Here is a 27,387-nt window from a genome sequence, read left to right as displayed (position 1 = left end):
TTAAAAGTATGTAATTGATTGCATCTTCAGTTGAAAATATTTTATATTATTTATTTCATGATTTGTATCATTTCAAAGAAATAAGATGCAGCAACTAGCTTAAATCGGAATCATAGAAATATAAAAAAAAATCCAAAAGATATCAAGAAAACATCAAAAAAAAATCAAATTATACTTAAATTTGTAGAAAAAGTTTGAAGAGAGAGAAAACTCTCAAAAAATTACAAAAAAGTTTGAAAATAATTGCCGAACCGAACAAACCGGTTCGGTACTGGTACCGAACTGGTTCCGGCGCCGATCGGTATCAGTACCGGTTCGGCGATCCTTAAGGAGAAGCCTTTGTTATTTTATTATTTTTTTTAAAGAAAGAAATATGCTAAGAAAGATGATCCCAAAACTTTGAAGTAAGACTTAATGGTTATGGCCATGGTTATTGAAACATGTTAACAGAAAAGCAATACTTCATTATTCAGGCCATGATGCAGTAGATTTACCCCAAACAGATAGTCGCTAGAATAATTTAACCAGATGTCTGTTGTCCATCTGAATGTGTTACATATACTGTATCACTTTCACAGGGCTGAAAAAGGCCTTGTGAATCAGACCAAAATACATACATATGCACCTAAATCTTAACAAATTGAACAAACTCGAGCAAAGGTAAGCAACCATACATACCTCTTGGTACAAATAAAAGAATTGCCTAAAACTCTGCAAAATCAACCCAAGTAATAAGTGGCGGCCATGAACATACAGCAAGCTGCTTTAACGGAGTTTACTGACCCAATCTCAATCCAAACATAACAGCATGACAAAATAGAAACTTTGAGAGCTGGAAACAGCAGCATGTCCATAGATACATTCTCAAAAGAGATCCACCTTCTTTTTGTGCATGTCTTGCTTCCACTTGGGCTGCTGGTAGAATGCTTCTCTTGTCATCCCAAAAACAGTCTGGAACTCATCATCAGACAGATAAGACTACACAAAAAAAAGGAGAGGATCAACAGATGAGCATAAATGGAGCACATTCTCTTGAGAAATTGTTAGCAAAATCTAGGATAATAAGCTTCTAGATTTTAGAGAAACTTTAGAGCATGAACCTCTCTTCGTTTGTAATCAATTCCTCTAACAGGGTTTCTGGACTTGGATTTTAGTCGTTCATAACTGAATATACGTTCACCTCCGTCATCTACTGGTGAATCCTCTTTCAACTCAGAATCAACTCCATTATCCTCTGATTCTCTTTCCTCCATGCCTTCTGCTGAAATTTCTAGGGGATCCCCCATCTCAGAGCTCGCACCATCAGTATTCTCGCTATCTGCAATCAATTGAAGGTAAAATTTTATTATCCACTAAATAATTTTACTATGGTAAAGATAAGATCCATTTGTAATTCGCATGTACAAGGTGTGATATCATTAGCATAAAAATGATATATTTCTGCTATACTCTCATGGGATCCAACCAACATCACCATGACCTGCAAACGTTAGGTCTAAAATTCTCATGGAGGTTCATGTGATATTAATGCAATTGGTGCATTCTTTTGTGCTTTAAAGAGAATTGGTAGAATGTGATGACTATAATGAGTTCATTTTAAAAAAGATTTTTTTATAAAGAACTCTACAACTCTAGTTCACCAATCAACTGATCATACATGAAATATATCATATTTCCAAACCAACACATACCAACAGGAGTGAATGTAAATTCAGATTTGCCCTGGACCCTACCAAAAATAGACTATTACCCAGTCAAATATATAAAACCATGGGGGAATCTTGAACCTCAAAATTGAAAAGCAATCAAACAGAACAAAGCCAACACAGTCAAAAAAGGCCTTTGCAGTCAGTAACATTCTCCCTAAGGAGTCCCATCCACCCTATAACATTTGCTTCACACTACAATTGGTAATACTAACCAGAGCTCAATCATAATTGTATTTCCAGTTGATTCATCCAGAATATTAATATTCTCAAATGCAGCAAAAGAAAAATAAGAAAGGAGATAAATCTTTTTCATCTATAATCAATAATACCGTTAATACTGACCGTTCTAAGCACTTATATGTCCTAGATATTCAGAAAGCTTCATTTCCTTGCTTGATAACCAGTACTTTCAGGTTTACACAACTAAGATACAGACCATGAAATTAGACCTAATAATATCATGAAGCCACTTTGAGTGCACCCAATTTTAATTATTCAGAAAGTCTTAAATTAAAACCTACACCAGCTCTGACTTGCAGCATCCAATTCCAGACCTTAGACCCAAGGTCAATTTAGGTCTGGTCCAGGTCATGGTTGATTAAGATCAAAACATTCATTCAAGGTCCTTCACACAAGGAACCCACAGTTCTGAGATCATACATTATGTAAATAAATAAATTAAAATATGCTTGTCTTTCACTGTATCCAAGAGTAGGCCGCACTATGGAGAAAGCAGTGCAGTCACTATGATTATAGACAAAACTTTGCTCCAACTATTTTTTGGGGGTGTTTTGCCAGGTAACCTGCATATGTTAACCCATACACAAGTGTAAAATGTAATTGGGTCCTTTGATTCAACTGGGGGAAGAAGCACTGCTTCCATGGATATCATAATTGGGCATCCAAACATCCCTCCATCTTAAAGGAAAACAACTTGATATGTAAACTTGTTTTACTAACTCAAAGAGCAACAAATCAAGTTATAGAAAACAAAAACAAAAATAAAGACACTCTACCAGCAACAGGATGTTCTGGTGAAGGGCTTCTGCTCCTGAATTGATTAGCAGTGCCTTCAGATTGTGCCACCTTCTGTTCAGCAGTTAGAACAGTTGATAGTGCGGCAACGGCAGCTGCTCTCTGTGATCCCTGTCTTGGATGAGATGATGGCTTTGGAGCTGCAACTTTGGGCACAGAAGAAGGATTGAAGGCGGAAGATAAGGCTGCTAATGCAGATGCCCTTTGTGTAGGTCCACCATGATTTGGAGTATTGGATCTTGCACTTGACTGCTGGAGCACAGAAGAAGGATTGAAGGCGGAAGATAAGGCTGCTAATGCAGATGCCCTTTGTGTAGCTCCACCATGATTTGGAGTATTGGATCTCGCACTTGACTGCAGGATATCATTAACAGTAAATTATGATAATTTAATAAAGATAACATCTAGTAATATCTACTCACAAGGTCTCAGTATATTCCCACTAATATTTGTTGGGTGACAAGGGGCGTAAACATCCTAAATGAGCACGAAAATTTTGTGAAAACATATTTAAGAAAGAAAATGACAAGTGCATCAGCTAGATATGGAAACAATTGAATAATCAATCGCAAAGAGCTTATCTAATGGCCAACTACAAACTCTTACCATTTTGCACTTTGCTATGAATGCACTATGTATCATGTTATGCAGTTCCCAACGAGCATCTTAATGGTAAATTATTGACTGTTAGTTAGGCTGCATGTAGAGGTTTTGTTGATGTTATACTTTACCTAAATTTGAGAAATTCAGAGTTTTGAAAATTGAGATTTTTCAGAAGATGTTTATGGAATTCCATTTCAACTAAATGCCCAGTATAATCAGATCATAACTGGTTAGTTTGAAAGATACATAAAATCATGAAATATCATGATTTTTGTAAAACATGCAGACATACCTTTACACGACTCAGAAAAGCATGTACTTCAGCTCAAACTTTCGAATGAAAATGTTAGATATAGAAGTTTACAGTAAAATATAGGTAAGTATATGAACGTCAGCTTCACGGAAAACATATATGGAGATGAAGGCTGTAGTTACATCATAATCTGAAGATTCTCCAAAAATATCATTCCTTACTTTTGATCGATCACATAAGAATAAACAGAACATTTATGCTGTCTTCAATAGGTCCAAATGAAGATCAAATAGACATGTTTTTTTAGAAATGTACTTGTCAAGCACCATTAAAGCAGACCAAAGCTTTAATGAGCAATTACAGGATTATTGCAAAAATAGAAATGTTGAGGAAAGGGCATGAAATAACAAGTTGAATATAGTAAACATGAGGACATTTCGCTGATCTATGGTAAAACCGAAGAAAAATATATTAGACAAAGCTGACATATCTAAATAAGGATAAAAATGATAAATTTTTTTGAAATGACTCATGCTGGATACAGGCTAGATATGATTACAGGGACCAGCATGGGCAAAAAAAAATTAAAGAAAATTGTTTGAGATGCATACGGTAGGAAAATGAAACTGGTGCATAAACGATTTGGATCTCAATAACATGAAACTTCTACTTAAGGTGCCACACTGAATTCTAAAACTGAATAGAATCTTCCTCCCATACTTTCTTAGCCCTTATATTTTTTTTGAGAGATTCATTACCCAACACCCGCACTCATAACACTTTAGTCAGCTAATTAGGACTTACGGGAGTTAATAATAGACTGACAAATTAAGATTTCAGTACAAGCATAGAGATTTGAGAAAGGGATTTGAAGTCGTCTTCCATCATAAGTCTGCTTTGCGAGAACAATGAAGTGGGTTCATAAAGCCAACCCCAATCAGATTGGAAAATTCTTGTTAAAGTCTTTTCGCCCGCCCAGTAAATAAAGGCACTTGCATTAGTCTTCAAATCAATAGACTATCTAGATTCACTTTCCGCTGATCTTTATGTAGAGGAAGGGCTTACTTATCGAGCCTCCTACCACTGCTTTGATCGCTGACGGGACAGAATCTGCGATTCGACTTGATGAATACTACTTGGCAAAATTCTTTTCTTTCTACCTATAGTAGACCCATGGATTCATCAGGCAACATGCGGATAGAAGACTGTTTAGCAGATCCAAACTTTCAGAAGGAAACAGACGCAGGTTCTACAAAATGTACAATTTTCACCTTTTTAAAATTTAAAGAAATGTTCAATATTATAGGGTCCACTTAGACTAAAGTTAAATTTCTTAGTAAGGTCTGCAAAATCGGTATTGAGAACCATAGCAGCATATTACTGATTCGGCACAGTACAGATGGCAAGATAAGCACCTCGTACCGACCCAGGCTCCCAACATTTGTTTCTCACCCCAAGCCATGGTATAGCTCAAAACTGGGTGCCATGGTCAGTATCAGGCAGTTCCATTTGATTCAGACTTGTATGGACTGGTTCAGCTCATATATCGAACCAAACATAGGAACTGTTCTGGTTCTGAACCATTACAATACGGTATGTCCCGGTATAGGTGGTTCAGGATGGTTTGGCAAACCATACTTCTTATTTCTTGTTTATGTAGATTCAAAATTAACTTGTGCTCCTACCAAGTGTCAATTGTCTCAAGGAATACAAGGTAGGCTCCACAGTTAAGTGATATAAATATTGTGGTCTCAAATACTGGTTAATAACGCTAGCCATAACTTAAGGTATAGGTGTTTTATATCACACACATGAGCTCAAAAACTGCTATGTCACATATAGTACATGTTCTGTATTGGGCATGTATCATCACATAGATAAAGGCACTATAAGTTGTTATTTATAGGTGCCACAACTAAACAAGCCCTGTTCTTCTCGCTCTGCCACTCTCAAGTGACACCCTACCTATCCTTTGCCTTCTACCAAGGTTCCCCCATTTAGGGTAAAGGTAGACAGCAACAAGCAGTTTGTAACCTCCTCACTTGTAATATCTAGCAGAGGATGGAATGGCAGTGAATTGCAGGCAGAGAAGAGGAAAAATTTTCCACATACACCAATCCTAAGCATTCTTTTTTAGTACTATTTCTATGCATCATTTTTTTTTTTAATTTTTCAATAAGGCATATGATCTTTGGGTCTTAAAATTTATTAAAGGGTTTTGTATCAGGGACTAGAGCTTTGGGTCAGGTTCAGGACAGCTTCATGCTTACTTTGAATCATATAAAATTTGTATTAAGAATTCAGGGTCACCTTGGCCTAGTCTCAACAATTTCCACTCGGATATGTAACGCTTTCTGGTCCAAGAAATGCTTGTTCTTTCTATGTGGTACATTCCAATTAATACTTGGTTAAAATGTTTTAATTTATGCCATGCTTGATAGACTAAATATCCTGAAGTCAATTATTGCAGTTTCATAACAACAAGCTTCTGCTTCCATAAATTGATGGGTATCAAGAAGAATAGATGGTATTGTGAAAAGCACCTAGATGGTATTAAGCCAGCTGCATAACCAACAGCCTGTTGTTTGCATCCAAAGAAATAATTGGAAAAAAAGACTTTTAAGTAAAGTTGGAGTAAATCTCGCATCGTCAAAAACATATGATAGTCAAAAATTTTAATGCTTCATAATATTGATGGCATCTCCAATGAACCCATGTCACATATAAACTCTGGTTGAATGACAAACTAATCAGGATGAAGTAAAACATTATTACAAAACTTTACATCTCTAATTGACTAATAGTGACTGTCAAGACAAACTTTTACCTCAGAAGCTTGAAAGGCAGTGCCAAATAACAGCGAGAGCTTCTTTTGAAAAGAATTTCCTTGAACCTGTTTTCCATTTTCCATTAATATACATAAGAATCATGGGAACTCTGCATGTCCCAGAGAACAGAAAAAAGACAACCATACCATATGCTCAAAATTAATAGGAAATGGATTGAGAAGAGTCTGATTAATGTGTGGCTTCATCATGCATTTCATATCCATTATGGGTATATGATGATATTAAACAACCTAGCTACATGCATAGATCAGTTGTTAAATGTTGAAAAGTTGCTTCCATGTAAATATACAGGGAAAAGCTTCAATTTCCCAGTTGATTCATGTTCCAATAAGATCTTCATGGAAGGAATTTGAATAATGTTTGTAACACACTAACAGCTCACTAGTTCAGAGATAGCATACTTAAAGTAGTTAAGACATGGCTTGCTGGTTCCAATCATGCCTCTGTCATGCTTCATTGCATTTAAAAAGAAGTTAGACACATGATGCTTCCGAACTTATCTAGGACAGCCAGAGGAGCTGCTAACGATGACAACATTGTTATATCTATGAGATCCTCATCTAAAAAATCATATCTATCATTTGTTCTACGGCCTAGAATGGTTGCTTTCAGATTGCATCAGCTAACACAGACATTAAAAATGAGTATTTCTGGTATTCATTCAGTAAATGATTCCCAAATTAAATGAAGGAAAGAAAATATGACAAAGAAGAAAAATGGATTACAATAATTTGCAAATGTGATGACACTGTCCTACTATTTTTCCTAACATACTATTGACCTAGACATAAGTCTTTGATATAATGAAATTAATTCTCGACCACAAAGCAAACTTAAGATTAATGATTTTTTTTTATATATAAATAAAAAAGGTGTTTGTTTTCCATATCCTGTTTTAGCCCGTTCAGGCAATGCCAGCTTGGTTAAAATGAACCCGTTTTATAACATCTAACATGGCATCTATGGAAATACCCTAAAGCCACATATACTATACAGTTTAGCTCATATGTAAGCTTAAATCTAAAATTACAGCCCTAAAATCTGTGGCAGCAATTAAATCTGAATGTGGGAAAACAGAATTAAATTCTAAACCTAAGGACAAATCTAACTAAGGACTCCAGTACGTTACCATACCGGTCATACCATATTGTATTTGTATGCCTCTTGATGCCATACTGGCACATAGTACTACATCTCACATTTGTTGTGCTAGCACCAACAGATGTGCCGGGTATCGGTACGGTACTTTACTTAGATGGATCTAGGTACTGGAATCAAGACTTTAACCCTTGCATCTAACTGAAAGCTACCAATTAACTCTACCTAAATTGTTGCCTTAACTGCCTTGTAAAGTTGTTTTGTTGTTCTCATCTTATAAAGAAACTAAACACGGGCATTTTATTGGACTAGAACTATTCCACTTAATAAGAGAAAAAAGGTCAAGGGAGAGAATGGAATAAACAAAGAAAGTAGATTATAGTGCAAGTCTAAGGAGAACTTAAAATACACATTCTTGAGTACTTCAAATTGAAGGCTAATGGTTTTCACTAATGCCCTTATTCATGTCTATTTACAACACTGAGGTCCAACATTTGACATCTGTTATATTACCAACCTAAATCTATTTTTAGAAGCAGATGTTGTTGCAGATTGCAATACTTTTCAATTTTCGAATTAATCGTAGCAAAATAAAGATAGTATCAATTGCATATGCAATTAAATAAACCCAAAGTATGTCGTACCGGTCCGAACCAGATGGTATAGGGCATACCATACTGGTTCGGTACCGGTATCTTGTAAAAGTGGCATACCATTACTGCACTGTACCGACACTGTGCTAGTGTGGCACCGATACAGAGTCCGGTGCCAAGACGACAAACCTTGAATAAATTTATTTATGGGGATGATACATTTTGAAGTAACTAAATTATCGACAATTTGAGGCTTAACGATAATTGATTTCAAGATCAGGTCAAAGAAAGCACCATGAGAATAAAAAGAATGTGAAAACCTAACTGACATCAATACATAACTTCATTATTTTTGATAACTTCATCTCAAATTTAACATTTGTTGAATCTTACAGCTGCGCAAATTGTGCTAACATTTAAATTTTTCTTGGAACAATTATAGGTGGGCGTCACCACTTGACCCCTTGCACCAACCTAAATTTACAAGAAGAATACAAAAAGTGCCATCTTATAGATGTTTTTTTCTCCGACTTCTTTTATACGTCCTGATGCATCTCGATAAATTCTTTGGTCATCAGAATCCTTAAAATCATAATCATCCAATAAAATATTTCTTAGAAGATAATCCTCAAGAGTCAAGACACATTACTTGGAAGATCCCCAGAAGTAGTCCCAGAAGACAATCCTCAGGAAACATAAACCCTAAAAGAAAACGCTCAGGTGACATAATCTTCATAACATCAACCACTGAATAATTTTCAAGAGAAACTTCTCAAAAGAACATTGTTCTTGGAAGGCGATGTCCAGGAGATTCTCAGAAGACCATACTGGAAAGGACATAATTCTTAGATCTCTGCAATTTAGCAAAAAGCAGCACACCTCTTCAATCTTCCATTCTTGCAACATTTCAAAACCTCTTTTAATCAGTCCACTTTTCAACAAAAAAAGAGAAAAAATCATGATGGTCATAAATGGGAAGGCATCATCCATTATCAAATTTTTCCGGAAACAAGAAAGTTTTGCAACTCGTTTTTTACTTCTAACTCCCTAAACTGTTACTGCAGATTGATCTGATTAAAAAAAAGAAAGAAAGGAGCTAGCAATGCCTATGATGATGGCAGCTAAAATAGTAATTCAATCATGATCATTAAATGAAAAGGCTCCATCCATTAGATTAATCAATTTATTTTGGACATAATAAAGTTTTCAATCTTTTTACTTCGAACTCCCTATACTGTTGCTGCAGATTGATCTATTTTCTAAAGGAGATAGAAATGCCCAAGATGAAGGCGATTAAAATAGTATCCCTAACATGAGCCCATCATCTTACAGAAAATTGTCTGAGGCCAGGTTTTTTACCCCAAATGGCCAAATTTCCTCAAGATGTCAAGTCATGTCTTTCTAAGCACACTCATCGTCATTCCATGCATCAGGCACATGATGCATGTGAGAGGAAGTGTATGTAATACTAGAGATAATTACCAAAGGATTTCCTTTTCTAGAGAAAAGGAAAATTGTATGAATCATGGTGATGCGGAGGTATTTTATTCAGCACATTCCTTTTTCTTTTTACGAGAATTCCTTTTTAAGAAAAAAACTGAATAAAAAATGGATAGATGTCATATCATGGGCAGACCTATTTTTCCTTTTATTAAGAGTTTCCCTGCAACCTTAGGCTTACCCTATTAGAGCCCATTTTTTGGCGGATTTTTGTTTGCTGCATGGATGAATACTGTTTGAATGTCACAGATGACTGGTATTAACTGAAAGTTTGCTTGAGGTGTATATTTTGATGAAAGAATGGATATATGCATGTGACTGTATCCTTAGTGGGTAGCCATGTGTGTGTGCCACTAGTTAAGATCATCCATTTACTTATCTAAGAAATCTTTAGTCAAAACAATGCTTTAGTATTTGCTTATGTTACCAAAATAAATGATCTAAAAAGTTCTCTATTTCAACATTGAAGTTACACATAAATGAACATTGAACCAAGAACAAGAAATGATATCCTAAGAGTGCAGAACATACAACTGCCTTTGTTCCATCCCAGGAAAAATATGTGGCAAAGAAACATGGCTCATTGCCTTCTGTAACTCTGTAGAGTGGCACATCTGGAGATAACCCTTCCAAGGCTGCTGCAAGCTCTATGTATTTCTGGAAAGTTTCTTTAATGAAGTTAAACAAAAGCAAACAGAATACTAACAGCACAAGAAAAAAGGAAGCTTCTTACCTGACCAATTTCAAAAGCCTTCTGCCTTTCCTTAGGATCCACAGACTGACCAACCCAAACAAAGACTTCTGCATGAGTGTCAAGTATCAATATGTCCTCAGTCAACAGATCATCTTGAGAGAAGTTGTATACTTCAGTAACCTGCAAGGATGATTGAGGGGATTCAATAAAAATATTATGACATCACATATTGAAACCATAGATAAGGCAAGTTATCTAACCTCTAATTTTCCTGAGGAATCATCATACATGCACGAGAAAAAAAGATGGCATCAGATTCAGGTAATTCAGATAGGGATAGGACAAGATAATGAGAGTCATATCATCATAATTAGTCAACAAGTTCTAGGACAAAGCTAACCTTTACTAAAGGAAAAGGTGTACAAGTGAGGATCTCTAACAGTATCCTGTATGACCTTTTTAGTGGTAAAGCTTTGCTTTCCACCAAGTGCAAACCAAAATGCAGAGCTCTCTGTACCTTCCTTGGCATGTTTCAGTGTAGCACCAGGCTGTAGCATTAACAACTCCATAAGTAGTTAAGAAATAACTTCCCATAGAATTCAAGTAAAATTGATTCTTCAAAATGTGAAATGCATCGCAGAAAACAATATAGTAACAAGCCTTATCATGTAAATTTATAAAAATAGGCCATTCATTTTTCTATGTAGATTATCTAGAAAGCAAATTTCACAATGCATACAATCTTTTGCAAATAAAGCCAATATAAGCTTAGAATCTTCTTCTTGATCATGCAATATATATGATCTTAAGTGCATATTATGTTTCCATTCTTTGTTGATATATGTTCTAATACAATATAAGGCCCTAATTTTTTTATCTATATAGATGATTCAAATAATTGTATACCTCTATAAAAATATTAAAAAAATCCTCCAAAACTTGTCTCTTCTCTGAAAACATATACATAATCTAGAATGTAGATTTTACATTTGGTTGATTGAGAAGAGGAAATACATGACAACAGAAAAAAAAAAAAATCTAGAGTATACCTTTAAAAATTCTGCAACTTTTGCAGCCCAATTTTGCTGCTCGAAGGTAGTGGAACTTCCATGCCATATGAAAACAGAATGTCCAGATTGCAATAGGAAACAGTCAGTGGAGCTTAGGGACGCTGCTACCTGAACCATAGATGTTAAATGGCATTGATGCTGACATCCACGTCAGAAAATACAACGGTAACATTCTTGGCTACAACATTTAAAACAGAAAATGGCAACTTTATTTGAGTAAACTGAGTTATCTTCATGCAAGAACATGATAATGCATGATTTGATGATTTGATCAATCTGGTTTTTTCTTTTTTGTTATAAAAAAAAACTCTACTTTTCTTCTCACGACTTAAAGTTCCGCAGGCATGGTTAATCTAAAATTTAGCTTGCTATACAATTCAAAATCATCGAGTACCAGAAACAAAAGTTAATCCTTCAATACTAATTTTGAACTCAGAGATCTGTACATCTTCAATAATGTGATCGGCTACTTATCCAAAACTGGAGGAAAATCAACAACCAAGACAAATGCCAAAAATAACAGCTCCAGGCTTATGCTAAAGCAAAATGTTTTTCAGTTTATAATCTGCATTGTTTTGTTCAATTAAGCACAGAAGGTTGTGGAAAAGCATCAGTGAACAAGTAAACAGGAATATAATAGAAAACTTATGCACATACCGCATCAACTTGTACAGCTTGATTATTGTGCACTGATGTACCAGACACTCGAATAAGTGCAATACCATCAGAAGTGTAAGTATCATCATTTCCATTCTTCTCAGAAATTAACTTTTTGTATCCAGAACTGATTCCGCCCTATAATAAAAGAAGCCAAGATTAGGAAAGATCAAGGTTTAAAGTACCAATACCTATATTGGTATCATACTGGAACAGTATGAACCAGTACAATACGGTATGGTACTAACACACAGCATGCCTCTTTGTGTCAGGACAGCAAAATGGTGGTGAAACACCATTTGTCAGCACATTACTAGTATGATCCTGTACTGGGTACCACTACCGTACCAATATGACCCAATACAGCTGGTACCAACCAGTGCATATCAATATCTAGATCCTTGAGACAGTTAATCAACACTCTCTCGTCTCTCGTCAATATCAGTATGCATTTTATAAGTTTGTTTTATTAATCCTGTGATTGTCAAGTCAACAAATAGTACCTTCAAGATAACCATAGGTTGAAAAAGTGCAATAAATTGGGGTGGTTCTTTCCCTTGAACAATGCGACCCTGCAAGATATCTTCTATGATAAGTAGTAATTCTACCCTAAGAAAACAACATTGCTTTGCTTCAAATGATAAGAGAACACAATACCTGAACAGGTCGCCCTTTCAAAGAGTTGCACATTGTATTAGCTAACCGATTGGCCATCACCCGATCATCCTGAAGTAATATTCAGAGATTATGAAGAATGAAAAACTTTTTAAAAATTGAAAAAGAGTTATTAGCCTCAAACTTTCGATATTCTCGTGATCTTCAATACAAGTTACATAGCATAAGATAAGGATCAATGAATGAACAGAAAGATGAAGAATATGATATGAAAAGTTTTTGTTTAAAATAAGTCGATAGATGTTTTCTGCAAACATGACACATTTAATGTCAACAAGAAAATTCCAGATTGATTAATGAATAACATGACAAATAATATACTTGCTAAAATATGGACACATAGCAACCTGTATAGATATACAGGTAGCCCTTTCAAGGAGTTGCAAATTGTATTAGCTAAGTGATTGGCCATCACCCAATCATCCTGAAGTAATATTCAGTGACTACAAAAAGTGAAACACTTTTAAAATATTTGAGAAAGAGTTATTAGTTTCAATATCCTCAAGATCTTAAAAGCAGGTTCAATAGCATAAGATAAGGATCAAAAAATGATCAAAAAGATGAAGAATATGACAAAAAAAGTTTTTGTTTAAGACAGGTCGATAGATGTTTTTTATAAATGTGAAACATTTAATGGTAACAAGAAAATTATAGATAGATTAATGGATACATGGCAAATAATATACTTGCCAAATATGGATACATGTATAGGATACAAAATATATAATAGTATGTATACAAAAAGACAAAATGGCCATAACAATAACCATCAAGTCTTGTCCCAGTTATCTAGGTCTGCTTCATAGATCCTTGACCAACCATACCTATGCACTACTACCTTCAGTGTTACTCCACCTGTCATCCATTGTCTTGAATCTTCCCCTGCTTGTCCTAACCCTTCAATACACATTGGCATGTTCCCTTCACCAAGGCCTCTTCCTCAAATAGGTGCAACTTTTATGCCTCTCCCTCTAGTGAAGTCATTCCTCATTTTATCCCTCCTAATTTTACAATACATCCATCTCGACATTCAAATCTCTGCCACAACCACCTTGCTCACTTGGGTCATCTTTATTGCCAACAAGCCGAACCATACACAATTGCAAGCCATTGTTGTCTAATAAATTTTCCATATTTCAATGGAGTTGTCAAGGCATCAACCAATCAATGTAGACCTGCAAACACTCTCTGCTTCATTCACCAAAAGGCAAGTTTTAAAACTTGGTTTTGGTTCAGTTTTGATCCCCTAGGTAGAGTTTTGGTTTCAGAAATTTTACTCATTTCAGAGTTTCGGTCAAAGAAAGTGATCCTGGTGCGGGCACCAGTACCAGACCACCTATCACTCGGGTCTACAGTCGCCGCAGGAGGATGGTCCAGCCATTTTTATTGTGGTTAGAGTGATTTTGTTTCATTTTGATGGCCTTTGGGCTTAGTTATGTATTTTTATCTTTGAGGGCCTTTGTGAGATTGGCTTCTTGGTAGGAAATTTTTTGTATTTTGGGTCTTGTATATATGTTGGACCCATAGTATGCTGAACCGGCCCGTATCGGCCTGTTCAGCACGTACTGTATTGGTCTGGCCCTGATCGGTACAATTTAGCTATGGAAAACGGTATACGGCCCGTACCAATAGAACCCAACCAGAGCCGAAGAAGAAGAGGAAAGAGTGAGCGGGGGAGGGAGGGAGAAGGAGAGGCCTCCGCCACCATCGGAGGGCTGGCGAAGGCTGCAACGGGGCGACGGAGCCCATGGGGGTGAGGTAGAGGCTGAGGCCGTGGAAAAAAAATTGGAATTTTTAAGTGAAGTCGGCAGGTGAATCGCCGACTTCACTTAAAAATTTTAAATTTTTTTCAGCGGGCTCCGCCACACCCCCGCGGGCTCGGCTGGCCCCCCGCGGCCCTCCGTTGGCGGCGGAGGCCTCTCCTTCTCCCTCCTTCCCCCGCTCACTCTCTCTTTCACCTCGTCTTCTCCGGCTCCGGCTCTCGATACGGGCCCGGTACCGAAATGGTACCAAGAACGATGAACCAGTCTGGTAGGCTACCGGTACGCCTACCGGTACCGGTTCGGAATACTTGGTTGGACCATATGTTTGTATGGGACATGCTATGAATGAAGAAATGGTTCTTCCTTTTTGAGCCCTGGTGTGAAGCCAAGAGCAAGAGCTAGGTGTGAAGCCTAATTCCCTTCCCCCCTCCCCCTTCCTCTTCTTTTTCCTTCTTCTCCCTCTTCCTTGCTGTCCGGCGTCAGATCCAAAAGTTAAAATTAAGAACAAGTGTCAAGAGAAGCTATTGTAATCATTGTAGTCACATATAACTTCATATTTCGTGATTATTGCTGAAGGAAGTGCACTAAAAGATGTTTAGCTATATCGACAAATTGAGTTGCATCCTGTATACATGCTATCATGAATTACATTTCAGGATGAATGAATATACAAGAAGCTTAGGAAGGAGATCTCTGTTTCAGTGCTCTTGTACTCATCTTTTCAAGCAGCATAAAGAAAGAACAAAAGGTTCTACAATATTTCTCAAGCAGATCAAGGACCATATGTGAAAAAATGTTTTCACTCCTCCAGGCTATGGAATTCTTCATCAAATCACTCTTTAGTTTGTTGCTTTACTACATAACCAAAATCTAATAACCTATTGAAAGCATATCTGAGGAAAGGTGAATAGATTATCAAACATGTGGGTAGTCAAGAAATTAAGGGCTTACCATGACAAGAATAATAATCATTTGACAGGGCATGATCAAGATGCGAGGCCCTCCTATATAGAGGTCATTTTAGAAGCTGCGATAGACAGATTTCAATTTTTAATATATAAGCGATGCAAATAGAGAGCCTATCATATTAGGGTTCTATAGCTAACTCACAGATCATCAAGGATATTATTGATCATTCTTTGATTCAAGGAGTCATCCCATCTTAATTGAAAAAGGAAATCTTAGTTATTGGCTGATATTTACCATTAAATTGTGGTTAGATTAAGTTTGCTTCACATACAGGGTATGAAGGTTTAAAGAGGTGGTTCTGGTGGAAGAGAATTTTGTAGAGAATATTATGACAAATTACATATAAGATGTTATTTTGATTAAGAAATAATATTTATTTTTGTATTTTCACAAGGGCCATTGATTGGTGCAATAGTGAAAGACCTGGGATGGGAATTGCAATGGTAGGTTCAAGTCCTAGGGAAGCCACTCTATGAAAAATGCCAACTGTTAGGTCTATCCCAGTCCGCTCCTCCCAGGACCCTGGATTGCTAGAACCATAATTGAGTAGTGGCCTCTTTTTATATATTTTTATATTTTAAAAAAGCTAAAAAGTTGATAGATCATTTCTACTAAATGAGATTATCTGAATCAAGTTTCGCCGCTCAGTATTGGAACCCTGCCGGCACCATCTTATTACAGTATTGGTATGCGGTACAATATGAGATGATGAGACGTATCGAGTGTCGGTATGGTACAGTATGTCCGATATGGTACATTTAGTATAGTCCAGTACTGATGGGTACGACGAACCTTGATTTGAACACTTCATAGAATCATCATCCTTTAAATTGTTGATGGCTTCACAAGCAACAATCTCAACATTAATAATCTGAAATGCCAATAGATCAGAACTTTGCAAATGTGTTTTCTCATCATATTTTGCATATATTACAATCTTAGTAACACTAAAAAGCATGGTTTACTGCACCCGTCAATACTAGTGTGTACCGACCCATACTATATTGTATCGGTACCGAACCGATATGCAGTATAAGAGACGTACCGAGTGTCATTACATCGAACTGGCCTCTGTATTAGATATGCTGACATAGTAACAAAATGGAACCAGCAAGGGGTTCAAGACCAAGATGGCGAACCTTTCTAAATAGTATATCAATTATTAGCATAAAAGCTCATTCTAAGCACATAATTACATATGGAATCATGTACCTGAACACTGTCCTTTCCCAGCCAACAAGCCAAAAAGTATTCCTCTTTCTTCTCGCTTGAATGATATGTATAAAGAACAATATAACAGTCTCCACTGTAGAATTTACCAACCTCTTCCTTAGGAATTGGGGTCTTGGCACTTCCATTGATTCGCCATACCTGAGATAATCATAATTATACTTCTGAAACAATACTTTTAATAAATTAAAACATATCCATTATATCCGTTCAAATGCAGATCATAACATACAACAAAAACTGTTAACAAACCTCAATTTTTCCAGCCCCTTGAAGCAACGGTGGGACTTCCTCATTAACAGGAGAACCTTTTGCCATGCCCTTCACATCAATACCCTGTTGCTTTAGCAAAGCTACCAAAACACCAGAGATTTTCTTAACTCAAGAAAAATATTCCAGTTACTGATAATCCAATTTAGCTCATATTTGAAGAATCAACAACTACCTGCTACCTTTCCTCTTCCATCCTCACCAACAGATGTTGCCGTTCCCATACCAATTGGCCAAGATTCAAAGTTGGACTTGAATGAATGTGTTTCAAAACCTTGTATGATTTGAGTTATGCGTGTCGCCTTTGGCCTATTTTGGTTAATGATAAATTCCTGAAGATTTGGGCCGGTAAGTACACTCACTGGAATGCTCACCAAGAAGTAAATGATGTCAGGTCCCTACCTCAGCAGCTTTGCTGGCAGCTTTTCTATCCTCAACTTGAGTTACCCGACCAACCCATACAAATACCTCAGCCCCACAATCCAGTAAATAGCATTTGTCATTCTCTAGCATGGCTTTGGAAAGTGCACTTTCTTCTAGCATCAACTGACCATCATTAATACTGCATGAAGGGGAAAAAATTCATGTCATCATGATGCATGAAAGTTGAAAGTTGAAACTAATTTTATCTTTTCATAGTAAAGTTAGGACTAGAATTTATATTTAAGTATTAAGAAATAACACTATTAGAGACATATAAACAACAATCTCTGCCAAATACAGCATTATGCAGTTGACGATTTAATGCTCCAAATATCCAATCATGAGCAATTTTCCTTTTTCTGTCAGCTGACTGGTCCTGGACAACACTGGAGAATGACTAGGATGATTTTGAAAATTTTGTAGTCTGGGTGTAGGCATATGAAATCAAGTGCACATTCCCAACCAATATTGAAGCTCTATCCAATATTTTCAGTTTTTCAATGAAAGGGTCAAGATAAAAGAAGTAGCATATCCTAGAAGTTTGCTTCAAAGTTACATCTAAGAATTTTTTTTTTTTTAAAAAAAAAATCAACCTGGACCATTGACAAAATGCTTTGGACAGCTGAATGGTAATATTTTAAGATATGTATATGTAAATCATATGTAAAATACACGCTGCCACTACAGTTCCTTCTGAAACAAAGACATTATTTATGATCTACTTTACACTCATAGACCAACCACTCCATTTCTAGGAGCCAAGTAACATTTGCTACGGCACATTAATGCAATCAAAGAATGTTCAGAAATGTGCTGAGAATTAAGTCACACTTTGAGGTAGATCATATTAAAATAGATCAAGGGGAAGCCTATGCAACTCAGTTTCTACAACTCTGATGTTTATCTCAGAATGGTTGCATGCATAATCAGGGCTACAGTGAACAATAATACCATGTTCCAGATATAACAGTTTCCTTTTACATGCATTACCATGCATTTAAATAGATACCTATAAAGCTTGCCAGGAGTAGATTCCAGAGTATGGTCATCCTCAGAAACAGTCTTCTTGCCAATTGGTGCAAAGCCGCCAAATAGCACCCAAAATTCACCTGAATCAGACTCTGCCTGGAGCTTTCCATCATCTGACATCATCCGAGTCAATTTATTGATAAATAAAAATACACATACAGGCACACATGCAAACATAGAAAGGTTTCCAAAAGGATGAGTAATCTCACCAATAATTGCGACATCACAAGTTCCTTCATGGTATTTGTCCTTGAGATGCTGTATTACTTCTAAAGCTTTAGCTCTTTCTTGAATATTAGAATTAGCACCATTGAATTGATATATTTTGTTTTCAGTGTCCAAGATAAACACATCATCATGGTTTAGTGAAGAGCGAGCAAATGGAACCTACACAACAAGTCATGAATCATCATTTCTCCGGACCACACCACTTTCAAATTCAATATTAAAAGTCATAAAGGTATAAGCCTCTACCTGCTTCAGTCTAACAACCCTTTTTCCTCTACAAATATAGAGACGCGTTTGAAAAGTTTCCTCTTCAGGCTTTTTGAATCCAGAAGCAACACCCCCCTCTAGTGGAATAATGCATGGTTTGAACAATGACAAAAACTTGTCAGATTCATGACCCTGGAGTTCCCTATGCTGAACTGCCCGGCTTCCAAGGACTGCATCAAGTTCAACAGTCTTGATAGCAGCAGTTCCAGCTTCATCCTAATATGATTCATAAGATAGATCAGTTAGAAATTATGTTGCAATAAGTTACTGCACATGATATTAATGAGTTTAAAGAAGCATACTTGGCTAGTGTCTTTTCCAAGCCAAAAGTGAATGTCATATAGATAGGCACCTCCTTTTCCAGCAGTTGTCTGCAGTAAATAATGCTTCCATTTAAGTGTAAAAGAACATATACATCAACTTTTATTTCCCCAAAGGTATCAAGAGTAGCACATGGCCATCTAAAAGAGTTGGCATAAGAAATCAGAAACAATTTTCATGTTCTGTCAATACAAAAAAAAAGCATGCAAACAAACCACAATGGAAAATATGAAGATTCTTTTCCCTTTTAAAAATAACACATTTGTCCATTGTGAGTTCCAATGAATTTATGAAGGTACAGAAAAACTTAGGCAGTAGTTGGCTGTTGAGAAAGTAAGAAAAGAGAATGAGGAGAATAATTTATTTCTTTTTCATTGCTTGGAAATATAAAGATAAATTAGAAAAGAAAAATGAGAACAAAATAATAGGCTAAAATTCTCTCCACGAACTTAACTTTTACTCCATTCTATGTAATGATGAATAAACTGAAAAAAGGAAATTGCATCATGAAAACACACAGATCCCCTAACTATGTTCTCCATCATTTTCTCAGTTCTGATGAAGAAGTGAAAATCCAAAATTTCTTTTCTTATCTTCTCCTTTTCTCTTCCACTGAAGTTTATTTACCTTTTTTTTCCATATTTGCGGGCAGCCAAACAGAGCTTCAAGGAACTCCATACAATTCCCTCCAACCAATGCTACACTTTTGTTTTATCAGAAATAACGATGATACCCACAGAAAAAGACCAGACATGATTATTTCTGCACTACAAACAAATTAAACAAATGCATATACATCAAAGATCCACCCTCTTCACGAGTTTCAATTTCAAAATTCCTCTAGTTCACCAGCTCCTTTAATCTGTTGCATCTCTCTACATGCCCCTAGGCATTCGACAATTTAATGAAGAAATTCAAGCATGGATGGAATGTGGTTTATGGAAAATTGTGCCAATAAATATGTTTTTGAATTGCTGTTAGCCTTTTGTCACTCCAGTTTATCAGGGTCCCTGGTTAAGCTAACTGGAGGCAGCAAATTACTAACTTTACCCTGGTTACTCTCAACCAAGGGCCCCATTGACTTCCCACACTCCCCCTTCCATACAAGCAAAACACCCTTTCCCCATCTAGGGTTTTGTTACCTCCCTTCATCCCCTGCCTATGTTATGGTCATCGATGACTTGCCTGCCAATGGATAGTGCCACTCAATCTTGTGGTGACACCCTCATTCCCATCATTTGCATCATCTACCATCGCCTATACCATCTACCGCCATCTCCCTATTGCCAACACTATCTTCAATCGACCTTGAGAGCCACAAGCCAGCAACTGAAAAACTTTGGTTATGTTAACTTCAACCTTTTCATGCTTAATTTTTATCAAAAAATTTGATTTTGTAAACTTGGTTGATTGGATCATTGATTTGGTTGAGAAGCCCCATCAGGTGTACAAGAGGGATGACAATGACCTAGTGATTAATAGGAAGATTTCACTAATAGAGGGGCTTTTAGGGACCACCTTAAAGCTCCCCACCCTAAATGGTCGTGACTTGTCAATACCTGTGGTAGAGATGGTGAGCCCAAGCTATGAGCTAGTGATAGCAAAGAAGAAAATGTTGACTTCTAAGCAGCCATACAGGAAAGGGTGCATTGAGGCTCACAGCAATACAATAGGAGGCATTTGACACATTTTGCGAAGTTAACTTGACAATAGTTGGGAATAAAATGTTATGTATCATATCCTATCTATAGCAAATTCTTTTATGAATTCTTTTGACAATGTATTTGTTTCTTCTCAATTCGATATGATCATTCATCACAGAATGTATTGTTTCTAATTGTAAAGTGGTGATAATTAACCATCTAAACTACTTACTAAAAATATCGGTGGTATTATAATTTGTGGAATGAAAATGACTCCACAGTAACTCTGCCTATGTTTTGTATGTAGCCAGTCCGAAGCCAAATAAAGGAGGGTTGCAGTTGGTGGATGACAGGCATAAAACTATAGTCACATCTTGTGAACATGAATCCATATAAGAAAAACATTTGGGCATTCCCTATTAGCGACACATTGCATCAGACTTCAGGTGGAGTGAAAAGTGAGCAAGGGTTAACTAAGACGTCCCTCATAAGCTATGCACTACATTGATACCCGGATAAGGTTGGAACTTGGAAGTAAGATAGGCGAGGATTCTCACAATTTAATGGTAGGTGTCAGTAAAGTTTGTCCAAGAAAGAAAGATACGATTAGTAACTTGGAATAGAGAGTCATTGATAAGAAACTTGATGGAACTAATATATGCAATGACTAGGAGGAGAGTTAATATAGATTGCCTACAAAAAACTAAGTGGATAGGAGAAAGTCAAAAGAAGTTGGTAAGATGAATTATAAACAAAAAATATAGAATGCTTTATAAACAACACAATACGGGTTATAAACTACTAGTTATGTTTTACGATACAAAATGCCGGGCGATTAGAAACAACAGGTGCACAAGATGAGTGTGGCTAAAATGAAAAATATTGAGATGGATATGCGGTAAGAAAATATATTATAAGAAATGAAGTCATTCGTAAAAAGATAGAGGTAGCAAAAATTAAGAAGATTAACACATTTTCATGGCTAATGGAAAAATTAAGCAGCTAAAAATATGATTTTTTGATTACCTGTAAAACAATGTAAGAGTCCCCTGAGTAGAATTTCCCATAATCAGATTTCGGCAAAGGAACAGGCTGGAAGTTCTCAATCCGCCAGATCTCTATCCCCCTATGTTAAAGTTAAGAAATTGCGTAGGATATTCAACAGCACGACCAGTTTAAATGCTTTACCATCACAATAGCTAGACCCTTTTCATGGAAAAAAAAATAGAAAACTGGAGGAAAAAACGTAAGGGCGTTAAATAAAATTTAACAAGAGGATACACTTTTTGGCCAACTCCCTGAAATGCAGGATCAAGATTTTTTGTAGATCCAGCCATAACGTAGTAACTTTCACTAATCCTTCTCAAAAATCCAATAGTAGAGAAGCTGCCTTCAAAGATAAAGTGGTGCTAGTAACATCAACAATTTACCAAAATACCAGCCACTGCAAGAAAAAAGAGACATTAAGGATATATAATTGGAGCATGTAGCCTAGTACACTGTAATCTGGTTTTATCAATCTAGCACTGCAATCCCTCAATAGCATATAATTACAACTAGCAGACATGTTATTTCTGAGAAATTAGAATGTGAGGTACCTTGTTAAAATAACATTAACTAAAGCCGAAGCGAAAAGCTAAATTAAGACTTGATGCTCCTCTTCTATCTTATTTTCATATGTTATACTTGAGTAGAGAGATCAAGCATGTCTCAGTGTCAATCTACATTGTATTTTGCCAAATGTAGATCTACCTCATCATATAATTAGTGTAAACAGGTGTTCATCAGCACTGATTCAAATGTTTCCCATATGGATGTAAAAGATACAATGATAGACTATGATGCAGGCTGATACCGGTGGGCAACATGATAGACAAACCCTTTTATGTTTACGTGTTATTTAAGTCAGTTCAGTTCTAAATTTTTTCCCTGATCAATGCCTTCAATACTTCAACAACTTCTGATCTTTGATTAAAAAAAAAATTGTCTAGTCCAATATAATGCTATATTAGCTTGTGCCTTGACTTCTTTCCATTGGTAGGCACACATGTTCAGAAACTATTTTATCCATGATTTGCATGAAATTTGGTACGGTCGATTATCCTCAGATTCTGGTAGGGTTTACAATCCTAAATTTACATGGATAGATTAAATCTCATCTGTAAGTGTAGAAAATGCATTTAATGCCTACTAAAACCGATAAAAACAGACTACTGAGACGGGGAAATGTTTTCTGTAGCTCATACTTATCATTCTAATTATGTATTTACTGACATGATGGTGCAATTTATGCTGTAATTTTCATAAACACCAGCCTCTGACCAGCCCAGGCAAAGTCCTTGTTCATAGGCAAATGTGTAGAAATAAAATGAATCAAGTAATTAAAGAAAAAATACATTAATGTGATCAATGTTATGCAGGATATAAACTCATGGTAGAATATAAATTTGGCTAGCATTCAACCTGAATGCCTGTTAAGAGTATGATGGATGAAAAAGAGACTCACAAACACTGCTTGCCCAATTGACTCCTCTAAAATAATAGGTTCCTTGGAGAGGAATGACAAAACTACTAACAAAATTGGATTTCTAAAATGGCACAACATGTGCATAGAGTGTTATTGATACTGGCTGGATATTGGCACAAGGTCACAGATTTTCTGAACACTTAAAAGAAGTAGGATCTGCTGACACAGTAAGCTATATTTTAGATGTGTTATACATATGCATATGCACATTATTGATTTAATATCAGTAAAGGAAGAGAATTAATTAAGGACCATACATTTCTTGTGGTAGAGTAACAACTAAAGGAAAAAAAACATATGAACGACAGTCATTCATCACGAAAAATGTAGCATACTTACCCCCTCTCCCCTAAAAAAAGGGTCCTATCCACACAGACACTAAGGGCGGGTTTGGTGTTGCTTTTGCTTTATAAGAAGAGAATGAAAAGACAGAAGCTAGGTTTTCTATCTTCTTCTAGAGTGCTTTTTCTGTTTGACTTTTCTTCTTCCAGAAGAACTTATCGTATATACTAACAAACATATTTTTCCCAGATGTGCTTTTTTGCTTTAAAAGTTGTAAAAGTACTATTTTAAGCAATGCCAAACATGTCCCAAGTCAAGGACTTTACACCCTGATATTATGTTCGGTCTACATGCTTTAGTAATCTAGTAGACTAGCCTAGCTTACAATGCAGTCTAGCATAGCCTGAATTTCCAAATAGCAAATTGCTGTTCTTCAATTATTTGAAAATGGAACAACAGAAACGTTACTAATCTGATGTTGTAGCTCATGCTTCCAAAATTAATCTTTGAAATGACTTAAAATCATGGAACATAACTCGGAGCAATTTCATTTATAATCTAATCAACTGCAGAAAAAAGGATAATGCATTCTAATGTACAACGAGTTCTTCAAACTTGGTACAAGAATGCAATTTGATGAATTAAATGATATAATAGAAGCAAGGAATTATGCAGTACTTAGGCATGCAAAACACGATGATATGATCAATATGTGCATGTCGAAATGCCAGAAATGACTTATCAGACTGCCCTAAAGATTATTCAGGAGCTTAACAGAAACACTGTGCACTAGGCTTTCTTGGAAACTGCTGACTACATAGGGATCCTAAATTAAAGAATGAAACATGCACATGAAGTACATCCTAATGGAACAGGTCATGTATGAGTTAAAAGATGGTTTCTCTCATAAGAGGTGGATGAAGGTAATTTAAAAATGGGGGATCTTATATACCACCTATGGATGATGGAGATAATTTAATAACACGATGATATTTTGTGACTTTTAAAGGCTCACAAGGAAAAGTAAACTACCACAGAATGGGCAAGTAATTTCTTCAACACCACATATATACCCTGATCTCGAAATCCAGACTATAAAAGTGAAAGTACTAGAGAGAGTGAGAAAGCATAGCTTCCTCTTGTGCCAATATAATGTATTAATAGCATATCAGATTTTCATAACATAATTCTTCTATGCCATCCTTAAAAGTTGTAGAAAAATATAATAATGCAATGATCACTCTTTAGAATTTTCAAATCCTCAACACATCAGATATCCATCTCCCAAAACTGTCTGTTGGATCGAAGAGATAGAACCCAATCTATCGAAGATAAAGCAGAGAAGAAACTCTCCCAAGAAGAGAACCGGATCGCGTATTTTAATTCTCCACACCCTTCCTTGAAGAATCCAATAAAAGAACCACGTATCTCAAGTCCAAGATGCCGCCTTTTTCTGAATCCAAATCAAATTTCTACCACTAATTCGCATCATATGTAGCATAATTCAGTCGGGATCATCAAACAAAACCAATAATCTACACAAAATTCCAAAAACCCACAGCAGATCCAAACAGTAAATATGGCGAAGAAATTAAAGAAGATAAAACATCCAATTCTACATCTAATCAACATAAAATTAAATCAAACAAACACTTCGATTAGCCGAAAGCAGGAATCGAAGGATTTAATACCCAAATTAGAATTATCACATGCAACAACATCTGGGATCTGAAAGAGAAAGAATACACAGTATCTGATCCAGAAGAGATACGACGATTGGGCACGAGAATTAATTGATTTATGGAAAAATCGAAAAAGGACCAGTAGATGGAATTGATGGAGAATTTTATGATAAGGTGATCAGTACCTAAGAAGAAGCGACGTCGGAGATTGATGGATGCGGAAGAAAGGCGGTGTGAATGGGAGAAGGAAAGGGGGAACAGAGAGAGAGAATGGTGGCAAAAGGGGCGATACTTAAAGCGAAATGATGATTGCTTTGTTTCGCCCCGCCTTCCGTCCTTCCATTTTTTCGCCTTTCCATAATTTCTTTTTTTCTTAAGATTTTACTATAACGGCTCCAACAAAAGAAAAAGAAAGAAAAAAAAAACGAAAAATAAGAAGTAAAAAAAAAAAAAAAAAGAGGAGTCGAGAAGGGAGGAAAAGATCCGGTCAGCGTCGGACCCACACAGACCGACCGTTGGATTAGACTCCTCGGGAAGGACGTGATCGGGGAATTGGCTCATGGTTTAAAAGTAACTGCCGTTATAACGGCTTCTGAAAGGGGCCCGTTTTTTCCTTTCCATTTTTTTTTCCTCCTTATGATTGTTCCAAAGGAGCCTTTTTATATCCTACTTCTTTGAGTCTTTTTACAACTTCTTTTAGAGTCAGACAAGGCAGTGTATATACATTGCATGGATAGCAAGGCTGCAAAAAGCTCGCAAGAAAAGCTGAGCATATGAGAAATTTTTTTTTCTTTAATGGCCAAAAATTGATTTTTTGCAATGGCCAAAGGTGTTTTCGATCTTAGATGAAGGCCATGTAAAGCTGATCTAAAAAAAAATTCTTGTTATCTACGGTAAGTAGTAAGATAATAATAAATATTAACTACCATATGATCATTTTTCCTAAAACACCAATCATTGTATAATAAGAATAATAATGTGTATGATTTTTTAATAGTTGCAATATTTATCAAATAAAACAATAGTATAAATATGTATTTTCCTGCCAGCTAAAATGTTTTTTGTCAATAATTATAGAAATATATTTTTGGTTGATAATGACTTGCACAAGTAATAGCATTATGTGTTTATAATTGTTCTTTATTTCTCACAATATGAAATGATAACAATCGTCATCATTATTATCATTTAAATAAAAACAATTTCAATGTTGATAATTTGGATATATCATGGATTGTTTTTATAGTCATTATTGTAAACTAGGCAAGCCATGGGCATCACATTCCTTCCTTAATTTGAAAAGGATTCTCTATTTTTGTTTAAGTTTTTAATGGTTAATCAACTTCTCTTATAGATTATAATTACTACCATGAATCAAACAAATCTAAGGCTAGCAAATAACGACCTGACCCATCAATCGGACCCATTTATGACTTGCCATAAATGGGTTTACTTTTGGGCTAAATAGGTTCACATCGTAAATAAGTCGACCTATTTTGACCTGCTTATTAAACAAGCCAGATTCAGGTTCCAAGATGATAACTCGTTTATTTTACCTATCTAAATTATGTAATGGACTGAATTGGTACCCAGCCGGAATCCAATTTCTTTGATCCTGACCTGCTTATAGCCTCATATTTAAGTTAGAACTTGGTTTTTGGAGAGTTATTTCAAGTTCCATCTTCAGTTTCGAGGGTTAGGAGCAAGAAGAGCATCTTCTGGCCCTCCCCAGCTCTCCATCGCTATGTGGTGCTGTCCAGCTCTTCCCTGCTTAAAAATGCTAGCTCGTCCCCATCTTTTTGCTCCAAGCCCCTCCTCATTCTCTAACCCTATACCCAAACCCTAGAGTCCAAGTATGGTTCTTCTTTAATACAAAGCATTGGTTGGTTAGATCTTTCTATCTTTATGCATTTTCTTTTTCTTTGAGCTGTAATTGAACTTACAAATTGTCTAATTTTTTCTTTACTTAATGGAATCTACCGAGTGGCGTTGATTTTTTTTTTCTTTTCCTAGTTTG

General features: G+C 36.1%; 1 protein-coding gene across 2 annotated transcripts; it reads right to left on the bottom strand.

Annotated features, from left to right (window-relative positions):
* Window positions 1–489: 489 nt before the first annotated feature.
* Window positions 490–25,692, bottom strand: LOC103707984 (villin-2-like). 2 transcript variants are annotated; one of them, XM_008792721.4, is made up of 23 exons: window positions 25,556–25,692; window positions 22,161–22,323; window positions 21,906–22,005; window positions 19,218–19,286; window positions 18,895–19,131; window positions 18,630–18,807; window positions 18,401–18,533; window positions 17,371–17,530; window positions 17,144–17,300; window positions 16,951–17,051; window positions 16,681–16,839; window positions 12,719–12,787; window positions 12,565–12,633; window positions 12,062–12,199; window positions 11,384–11,512; window positions 10,735–10,882; window positions 10,595–10,605; window positions 10,374–10,514; window positions 10,172–10,297; window positions 6,428–6,493; window positions 2,726–3,098; window positions 1,101–1,318; window positions 490–978 (listed from the first exon to the last, which is right to left on the bottom strand). In XM_008792721.4, exons 2-23 carry the CDS (start codon window positions 22,214–22,216, stop codon window positions 865–867), a joined length of 2,952 nt encoding a protein of 983 aa, XP_008790943.1. In that variant the 5' UTR covers window positions 22,217–22,323; window positions 25,556–25,692; the 3' UTR covers window positions 490–864. The 2 variants fall into 2 exon arrangements, with proteins under 2 accessions (XP_008790943.1, XP_008790944.1); XM_008792722.4 differs by lacking the exon at window positions 25,556–25,692 and adding an exon at window positions 25,380–25,524.
* Window positions 25,693–27,387: the final 1,695 nt, after the last annotated feature.

Source organism: Phoenix dactylifera, chromosome 3 (assembly GCF_009389715.1).
Source record: "Phoenix dactylifera cultivar Barhee BC4 chromosome 3, palm_55x_up_171113_PBpolish2nd_filt_p, whole genome shotgun sequence".
Classification (NCBI taxonomy): Eukaryota; Viridiplantae; Streptophyta; class Magnoliopsida; order Arecales; family Arecaceae; genus Phoenix; species Phoenix dactylifera.
Note: the sequence above shows the minus strand (reverse complement) of the source record. Positions and strands in the feature narration are given on the sequence as shown.

Coding starts and splice junctions, on each gene's coding strand:
- LOC103707984 (XM_008792721.4), bottom strand. CDS start 22,216: ATGGCTGGATCTACAAAAAATCTTGATCCTGCATTTCAGGGAGTTGGC. Junction 12,200..12,564: donor AACCTATGGTTATCTTGAAG/GTACTATTTGTT, acceptor CTTTTATTATAG/GGCGGAATCAGTTCTGGATA. Junction 1,319..2,725: donor ACCAGAACATCCTGTTGCTG/GTAGAGTGTCTT, acceptor AATTGATTGCAG/ATAGCGAGAATACTGATGGT.